A 10,293-nucleotide genomic window follows, 5' to 3' on the forward strand; every position below is an offset into this window, starting at 1 on the left:
GTCAGCGGATCCACTCCGGAGCCAGAGCAATCCGCTCCACCGGGGTCAAGTCCAGCTCCGGTCAACCGCTCCACTCCGGAGCCAGAGCAGTCCGCTCCACTGGTGCTTGATCCAGCTCCAGTCAGCGGCTCCACTCCGGAGCCAGAGCAATTCGGTCCACCGTCGTCGGGTCCAGCTCCAGTCAGCGGTTCCAGTCCAGACCCAGACCCAGACGTCAGCCCCTCTCCAGGTTCGGGGTCTCCCACACCAGGGTCCAGACAGGGCTTGGTACATCGTGGGAGGAAGGAGAGGGGAAGCAGCGCGCCGAGGTCCAGACCAGACCAGGGGCGCAATAGGGAGGTGGAAAGTAAGTGGTGGTCACGCCCAGAGCCGGATCCGCCTTCGAGGCGGAATGCCCACCCGGCCCCTACCCTGTTATGTTTATGTGGCGCGGTCGGAGTCCGCACCTCTTGGGGGGGGGGGGGGGGGGGGGGGGGGGTACTGTCACGCCCTGACTCTGAGGACTTGTATTTGTTGAGTCAGGGTGTGTATTTTCTGTGTTGTGTTTTGCTATGTTCTTTTCTATGTTTTAGATCTAGAATGTGTAGATCTATGTTGGCCGGGGTGGTTCCCAAACAGAGGCAGCTGTAGCTCGTTGTCTCTGATTGGGGACCATACTTAGGCAGCCTATTGGCACTAGTGGGTTGTGGGATCTTGTTCCGTGTGAGGTTTGTTGTGTGTACCTTAGGACGTCACATATCGTTGGTATATTATCTTTGTTCGTTGTGTTTATTCTGTCGTTAAATAAACATGAATGCATATCACGCTGCGCCTTGGTCCTTTTCGTTCGTCAACGATCGTGACAATGTTTATTTATGATTTGTATTAATCAAGGCATCATCAGGACTAATTTAGTAATGTTTAGGAACCTGTTATCTACTCATTTAGACAGAAAATTACTCCAGTTATCATCCACCATTCAGTTACTATTGGACAAAACATAACCCAAAACAAACTGCAAATGCAACCAACGAGTTGACAACCAAATACTCAACTTTGACTACTTTAATAAACTATAAGTACATTTGTCTGAATACTTATGACTTCTTCAAATGGTGGACTACATACATAAAGTGCTTTCATTTCTAAACGGTGAAACAGATATGTATTCAAATACCCTCAAATAAAAGGTGACATTATATACTGTCACCTCATATGAAACATTTGATCTCAAATCAAAAATGTTGGAGTACAGAGCCACATTTAAAATGTTAGCTTCACTGTCAAAATAGATATAGTGTGGACTGTATTCTCAATACAATCTAAATCTGATACAGTGAGGGAAAAAAGTATTTGATCCCCTGCTGATTTTGTACGTTTGCCCACTGACAAAGAAATGATCAGTCTATAATTTTAATGGTAGGTTTATTTTAACAGTGAGAGACAGAATAACAACAACAAAATCCAGAAAAACACATGTCAAAAATGTTATAAATTGATTTGCATTTTAATGAGGAAAATAAGTATTTGACCCCCTCTCAATCAGAAAGATTTCTGGCTCCCAGGTGTCTTTTATACAGGTAACGAGCTGAGATTAGGAGCATACTCTTAAAGGGAGTGCTCCTAATCTCAGCTTGTTACCTGTATAAAAGACACCTGTCCACAGAAGCAATCAATCAATCAGATTCCAAACTCTCCACCATGGCCAAGACCAAACAGCTTTCCAAGGATGTCAGGGACAAGATTGTAGACCTACACAAGGCTGGAATGGGCTACAAGACCATCGCCAAGCAGCTTGGTGAGAAGGTGACAACAGTTGGTGCGATTATTCACAAATGGAAGAAACACAAAATAACTGTCAATCTCCCTCGGCCTGGGGCTCCATGCAAGATCTCACCTCGTGGAGTTGCAATGATCATGAGAACGGTGAGGAATCAGCCCAGAACTACATGGGAGGATCTTGTCAATGATCTCAAAGCAGCTGGGACCATAGTCACCAAGAAAACAATTGGTAACACACTACGCCGTGAAGGAATGAAATGCTGCAGCGCCCGCAAGGTCCCCCTGCTCAAGAAAGCACATATACATGCCCGTCTGAAGTTTGCCAATGAACATCTGAATGATTCAAAGGAGAACTGGGTGAAAGTGTTGTGGTCAGATGAGACCAAAATCGAGCTCTTTGGCATCAACTCAACTCGCCGTGTTTGGAGGAGGAGGAATTCTGCCTATGACCCCAAGAACACCATCCCCACCGTCAAACATGGAGGTGGAAACTTTATACTTTGTGGGTGTTTTTCTGCTAAGGGGACAGGACAACTTCACCGCATCAAAGGGACGATGGACGGGGCCATGTACCGTCAAATCTTGGGTGAGAACCTCCTTCCCTCAGCCAGGGCATTGAAAATGGGTCGTGGATGGGTATTCCAGCATGACAATGACCCAAAACACACGGCCAAGGCAACAAAGGAGTGGCTCAAGAAGAAGCACATTAAGGTCCTGGAGTGGCCTAGCCAGTCTCCAGACCTTAATCCCATAGAAAATCTGTGGAGGGAGCTGAAGGTTCGAGTTGCCAAACGTCAGCCTCGAAACCTTAATGACTTGGAGAAAATCTGCATAGAGGAGTGGGACAAAATCCCTCCTAAGATGTGTGCAAACCTGGTGACCAACTACAAGAAACGTCTGACCTCTATGATTGCCAACAAGGGTGTTGCCACCAAGTACTAAGTCATGTTTTGCAGAGGGGTCAAATACTTATTTCCCTCATTAAAATGCAAATCAACTTATAACGTTTTTGACATGCATTTTTCTGGATTTTTTGGTTGTTATTCTGTCTCTCACTGTTCAAATAAACCTACCTTTAAAATGATAGACTGATCATGTCTTTGTCAGTGGGCAAACGTACAAAATCAGCAGGGGATCAAATACTTTTTTCCCTCACTCTACCTCACTGTCTGTCTTTTGACTGATACTGCTTTTTAAACTGCTCTGGTCAGTCTACTCAAATATTTGTAATATACATTTTTCTATCTACAATCAATACTTTGATAATTTGTCATTTCTAATAATGATACATTAATTTATGAATAGATATGGCAGGTTTCAGGACACTGATATATCTTAATATGTAGAAAAAATATACTGCCACTTTTTTCACAACCAAAGAAAAGCAGTGTGGTTTTAATATGATTTGACTCTTTGCAGGCTGTCAGGCTGTCTAGTCACAGAGGAAGGCTGTGCTTCTCTGGTCTCTGCTCTGAAGTCAAACTCCTCACACCTGAGAGAGCTGGACCTGAGTAACAATGACCTGAAGGATTCAGGAGTGAAGCTGCTCTCTGCTGGACTGGGGAATCCCCACTGTAAACTGGAGACTCTGAGGTCAGTATTCCTGTAGTTGGTCAACAAGTGATAACTGTTCACCAGATCCACATGTGTTTACCAGGCACACATAGTCCACACCATATGTGTTTGGACAGTGAAGCTTACAGTTTTAAATTTGGTGCTGTGCTCCAGCATTTTGCATTTCAGATATAACGTTTCATATTAGGCAACAGTACAGAATGTCACCTTTTATTTGAGGGTATTCATACATATCTGTTTTACCGTTTAGATATGAAAGCACTTTACGTATCTTGTTCTCCCTTTTGAAAAAGTCTTAATAATTTGGACATATTCACTTATATTGTATTAAAGTATTCATAAGTTTAGTATTTGGTCCCATATTCCTTCCCTGCAGTGATTACATCAAGCTTGTGATTCTACAAACTTGTTGAATACATTTGCAGTTTGTCTTGGTTGTGTTTTGGATTATGTTTTTCCCAATAGAAACTGAATGGTGAATAATGTCCTGTCATTTTGGAGTCACTTCACTTGTATTGTCAGTAAGAATAGAAGATGTTTCTGAACACTTCTACATTCATGTGGACGCTACCATGATTAATAAATCATGAAACGGATGAGTGAGAAAGTTATTCGTAATGGTGAGAGGTTAGCTGTTTTTTGTAGCCTCTGACTTTCTCACTCATTAGTTTTCATGATTGATTTGTATCAGGATTAATTTTGTAGTGTTTAAAAACCTGTTATCTACTCACTTTGACAGAAAATTACTCCCGTTATCATCGACCATTCAGTTACTATCGGGAAAAACATAACCCAAAACACAACCAAAACAAACTTCAAATGCAACCAATGAGTTTACAACCAAATACTAAACTTTTGACTACTTTAATACACTGTAAGTAAATTTGTTAGAATACTTATGACTTCTTCAAATGGGGGGACTAGATACATAAAGTGCTTTCATTTCTAAACGGTGAAACAGATATGTTTTAAAATATCCTCAAATAAAAGGTGACATTATAGGTGACATTATATACTGTCAACTCATATGACACATTTGATCTGAAATCCAAAATGCTGGAGTTCAGAGTTTTTTCACCACCAAAGAAAAGCAGTGTGATTTTAATATGATTTGACTCTTTGCAGGCTGTCAGGCTGTCTAGTCACAGAGGAAGTCTGTGCTTCTCTGGTCTCAGCTCTGAAGTCAAACCCCTCACACCTGAGAGAGCTGGACCTGAGCTACAATCACCCAGGAGACTCAGGAGTCAGACTGCTCTCTGCTGGACTGGAGGATCCACACTGCAGACTGGAGAAACTCAAGTATGTAGAGAGTTTATGTCAATGTTCATATCAGACATGTTGGAGTTATCAGGCTAGTTAAGACAAACATTCTGACCACCACTTGGACTAAGTTATATAAAGACTGTGTGTGTGTGTGTGTGTGTGTGTGTGTGTGTGTGTGTGTGTGTGTGTGTGTGTGTGTGTGTGTGTGTGTGTGTGTGTGTGTGTGTGTGTCCAGTGTGTGTGTGTGTGTGTGTGTGTGAGAGTTCAGGTGTATCCCTCAATGACTGTCTGTTCTTCTGCTTACCGCTACAGTGTGGAACATGGTGGAGAGAACACAATGAAACCTGGACATAGAAAATGTGAGTGTTGACTGCTGTGAAGAATATGACTAAGAATAAGTCTTAATTCAAGTGAAGTCAAAGTCAAAGACCACCATCATTACTTACTTGGTGATATATTAAATATCAGCTGTAGTTCTACAGAAGCACAAATCAGGGACACCAAAGATTACAAAGAGTTGCTTTGACAATGTGTGTGTCTGTGTGTGTGTGTGTGTGTGTGTGGCGTGTTCGTGTTACTTTAGAAATGTGTGTTTGTCATGCATGCATACCGGTGTGTGTGTGTGTGTCTGTGTATGTGTGTGTGTGTTATTAATGGGAATAAGTGTGTTTTATATTACCATACAGTATAACATATGATTATTGAACAAATCTCAAGTTACCTTAACTTCTCCTTTTGATACCTAGAAACATCTACATTAAATGAATTAGTGAAAAGTGAGTTAACATTATAATGTGAATGATGATGATTTCTAATATTGTGTCTGGTTTCATCCATCAGATGTCTGTGATCTCACACTGAACCCAAACACAGTAAGCAGATTCCTCTCTCTGTCTGAGGTGAACAGAAAGGTGACAAGTAGGAGAGAGGAGCAGCCGTATCCTGATCACCCAGAGAGATTTGAGGACTGGTACCAGGTGCTGTGTAGAGAGGGTCTGACTGGGCGCTGTTACTGGGAGGTAGAGTGGAGTGGGAGAGAGGTTGATATAGGAGTGGCATATAAAGGAATCAGCAGGAGAGGATGGGGTTGTAGGATTGGATACAATGACAAGTCCTGGAGTCTGTTCTGCTCTGACAACAGTTACTCTGCCTGTCACAATAATAACCCCACTACCATAGACGTCCCCCCCTCCGGCTCCCACAGAGTAGGAGTGTATCTGGACTGGCCAGCCGGCACTCTGTCCTTCTACAGAGTCTCCTCTGACACACTGACCCACCTGAACACATTCTACACCACATTCACTGAGCCCGTCTATCCAGGGTTTAGGGTTCATTATGGCTTTTTTGCTTCTTCAGTGTCCCTGTGTCAAACATAACACACTGGACACACACACACACACACTGAACACACACACACACACTGAACACACACACACTGGAGACACACACACACTGACTGGACACACACACACTGGACACACACACACATACACACTGGACACACACACACACATACACACTGGACACACACACACACACACACACACTGGATGCACACACACACACACTGGACACACACACACATACACACTGGACACACACACACACACACACACACACACTGGACACATACACACACTCTGGACACACACAAACACACACTGAACACACACACACACACACACTGAAAAAACACACACTGGACAATCACAGACTGGACACACACACACTGAACACACACACACACACTGCACACACACATACACACTGGACACACACAGGACACACACACATACACACACACACACACTGGACACACATGCACACTAGACACACACGGACACACACACACACTGGACACAAACACACTGAACACACACAAACACACACACACTGGACACACACACACACTGGAAACACATACACACACACACACACACACACACACACACTGGACACACACTGAACACACACACACACATTCTGGACACAGACACACTGAACACACGGACACACACTGAACACACACACACACACACTGGACACACACACACTGGACACATTTCCATGTGTTGTATTTTGATTAAAGGAAATCCCATATAGCCTACTGGACAGGACTTTGCTATGGCATCTTCTGTTTGGGTGTCTCAGGTCAGGTCTGAGCCATGATCAGAATGTGTCTCTGTGTCTATTTCCAGCCCTGCCATTTCTACCTGTCCTGATCTAGTGTTTCACCCCTGACCTCCTCACACCGTCTCACTGTCCATGTCTGCTTTTAGCTCCCACCTCTACTTCACTGTGTTATAATGGACCTTATGCTTGTTATGTCACCTCTGTAATCAGTTATCAAACATACTGACCTTTCTGACCCTATCCCATGGCCCTACTTTCTACAACTGAACATTTAAATTCCTCTATGAGTTTTGTTTCGTGTCCATTTACTTATCTATGTATTTGCTGTGTATTGGGGTTGTGCTGCAGAGCATCATGGGGGTTTGTATGTGTTGAGATGATCACGTTCCAGATAAATGGTTGAACTGATTCCTGTCTCCTGTCTCATCATTATTGAATTGTTATACAGACGTGGTTATGAAACCCACTAGACATAACAAAAGATTGGTGATGAGTAAGTCTGAATCTACAGGAACTATTCTGTCTGGAAGAAGTGGGTTTTTACAACTGTTTAAAACTGTTATTTTCTGTGGTCCAGAAAAGGCTAATGTTAGCACAGTGGATTGATAGCAGAGGCAAGTGCATAGTCGAGCTAGCTAAGAAAGAGAGTTAACCAGTGGTGTAAAGTACTTAAGTAAAAATACTTTAAAGTACCTCTTAAGTAGTTTTTTGGGGGTATATGTACTTGACTTTACTATTTATATTTTTGACTACTTTTACTTCACTACATTCATAAAGAAAATAATGTACTTTTGACTCCATACATTTTCCCTGACACCAAAAAGTACTCGTTACATTTTGAATGCTTAGCAGGACAGAAAATGGTCCAATTCACACCCTTATCAAGAGAACATCCCTACTGCCTCTGATCTGGCAGACTCAGTAAACACAAATGCTTAGTTTGTAAATTGTCTGAGTGTTAGAGTGTGCCTCTGGCTGAACGTACATTTTAAAAACATGAAAATCGTCTGGTTTGCTTTATGTAAGGAATTTGAAATGATTTATACTTGTACTTTTACTTTTGATACTTAAGTATATTATAGCAATTACATTTACTTTTGATACTTAAGTATATTTAAAACCAAATACTTTTAGACTTTTACTCAAGTAGTATTTTACTGGGTGACTTTCACTTTTAGTTGAGTCATTTTCTATTAAGGTATCTTTACTTTTACTCAAGTATGACAATTGGGTACTTTTTCCACCACTGGAGTTAACATCGTCATGGACGGCAGAAAAGGACTGGAGACGGACATCGGAGTGGGAAAACAACGTGATTAAAAAGGAGGAATATACAGTGATTAAAGGAAAGGACATTTATTCAACTGTGAAGACAAACCTTTTAATTAAATCTGCTAAATGAGCGAATTTAGGAGGAAACGTCAGTGAGTGAAGTGAATGAAGATCACATGACTGTCAAGCCCTGGCTCTGGGGACTATGTTATGTTGAGCCAGGGTGTGTGATTCTATGTTGGTATATCTATGTTGGCCTGAGTGACTCCCAATCAGAGGCAACGAGTGTCAGCTGGTTGTCTCTGATTGGGAGCCATATTTAACTGTCTGGCTTTTCACTTTGTGTTGTGGTTTCTTGTTCCGTGTTGGTTTGTTTATGTAACCAAGGACGTCACGTTTCGAGGATGGACTTGGGAGCAGTGGAGTAGGAGTCTCGACTGGGCCAAGCCAAGAGAAGAGGAGAAAGGTTGGACTTTGGAGCAGTGGGGTGAGAGTCTGGCGAGAACGATGGAGGCCTGGCCCACGGGGAGGAGAGACCCCCAGAAATTTTTTAGGGGGGGGCTCACGACGTCGGGGCAGCAGGAGGCCGCGATAGAGCGGTCCAGCGGGTTGGCAGAAGAGGCCGCCAGGTTACGGGAGTCACTGGTCACCAGGGGGAAGGAGGTTGTAGAGGCACGGCGAGAGGTACTGGCGTGTGTTGCCAGTCCAGTCCAGTCCGGCCTGTTCCTGATCCCCACGTAGGGCCAGTGGTGTGTGTTCCCAGTACGGTCCGGCCTGTTCCTGCCACTCCCACCAAGTCTGTGGTGCGCGTCGCCAGCCCAGTCCGGCCCATCCAAGCTCCCCGCACCAAGTCTGTGGTGCGCGTCACCAGCCCAGTCCGGCCCATTCCTGCTCCCCGCACCAAGTCTGTGGTGCGTTTCGTCAGCCCTTTCCGGCCCGTTCCTGCTCTCCGCACCAAGTCTGTGGTGCGCGTCACCAGCCCAGTCCGGCTCCCCGCACCAAGTCTGTGGTGCGTTTCGTCAGCCCTGTCCGGCCCGTTCCTGCTCTCCGCACCAAGTCTGTGGTGCGCGTCGTCAGCCCGGTCCGGCTCGTTCCTGCTCCCCGCACCAAGTCAGGGGTGCGCTTCGTCAGCCCGGTCCGGCCCATCCCTGCTCCCCACGCCAAGGCAGTGGTGCGCTTCGTCAGCCCGGTCCGGCCCATTCCTTTACCCCGCACCAAGGCAGTGGTGCGCTTCGTCAGCCCGGCTCGGCCTGTCCCTGCTACACGCACCAAGTCAGTGGTGTGCGTCGTCAGCCCAGTCCGGCCTGTCCCTGCTCCACGCACCAAGCCTACGTTGTGCGTCGTCAGCCTGGTAAGGCCCGTTCCTCCTCCACGCACCAAGCCAGGGGTGCGCGTCGTCAGTCCAGCACAACCCGTGCCTGGGTCATGTCCGGAGCCGGATCCGCCGCCGAGGCGGAGTGCCCACCCGGTCCCTCCCCTGTTGTGGTTGTTTGGCGCGGTCGGAGTCCGCGCCTTTGGGGGGGGGGTACTGTCACGCCCTGGCTCTGGGGACTATGTTATGTTGAGCCAGGGTGTGTGATTCTATGTTTGTATATCTATGTTGGCCTGAGTGACTCCCAATCAGAGGCAACGAGTGTCAGCTGGTTGTCTCTGATTGGGAGCCATATTTAACTGTCTGGCTTTTCACTTTGTGTTGTGGTTTCTTGTTCCGTGTTTACATTTTACATTTTTTTTACATTTTAGTCATTTAGCAGACGCTCTTATCCAGAGCGACTTACAGTTAGTGAATACATTTTTTTTTTTTTTTTTTTATACTGGCCCCCGTGGGAATTGAACCCACAACCCTGGCGTTGCAAACGCCATGCTCTATCAACTGAGCTACATCCCTGCCGGCCATTCCCTCCCCTACCCTGGGCCAATTGTGCGCCGCCCATGGGTCTCCCGGTCGCGGCCGGCTGCGACAGAGCCTGGATTCGAACCAGGATCTCTAGTGGCACAGTTAGCACTGCGATGCAGTGCCTTAGACCACTGCGCCACTGCGCCGTGTTGGTTTGTTTATGTAACCAAGGACGTCACGTTTCGTTGTTTTGATCGTGTGATCATTCGTATAATAAATATGTTTGCTTTCAACGCTGCGCCTTGGTCCGCTTCCTGTAACGATCGTGACAATGACTGAGGAAAATATTGCTTTGGTTGAGGACAATATTGAAGTGAGTGACAATCAGGAGCTTATTGAGAAACGAAAAATTATTGGAATTGTTGGAAACATTGGACAATTTGATGAAAGTA

At 45.2% G+C, this 10,293-nt stretch overlaps 1 protein-coding gene across 1 annotated transcript; it reads left to right on the forward strand.

Annotated features, from left to right (window-relative positions):
* Window positions 1-844: 844 nt before the first annotated feature.
* LOC311121544 (neoverrucotoxin subunit alpha-like) lies at window positions 845-6,776 on the forward strand (the record flags this gene model as incomplete). Its single annotated transcript, XM_084196024.1, has 5 exons — window positions 845-861; window positions 3,181-3,354; window positions 4,462-4,635; window positions 4,912-4,958; window positions 5,440-6,776. The coding sequence occupies 5 exons, from the start codon at window positions 845-847 to the stop codon at window positions 5,973-5,975; spliced, it is 948 nt and encodes a 315-aa protein (XP_084052150.1). The 3' UTR covers window positions 5,976-6,776.
* Between the last annotated feature and the right edge of the window lie 3,517 nt (window positions 6,777-10,293).

This window comes from Coregonus lavaretus, assembly GCF_964263955.1.
Source record: "Coregonus lavaretus genome assembly, contig: HAP1_SCAFFOLD_483, whole genome shotgun sequence".
Classification (NCBI taxonomy): domain Eukaryota; kingdom Metazoa; phylum Chordata; class Actinopteri; order Salmoniformes; family Salmonidae; genus Coregonus; species Coregonus lavaretus.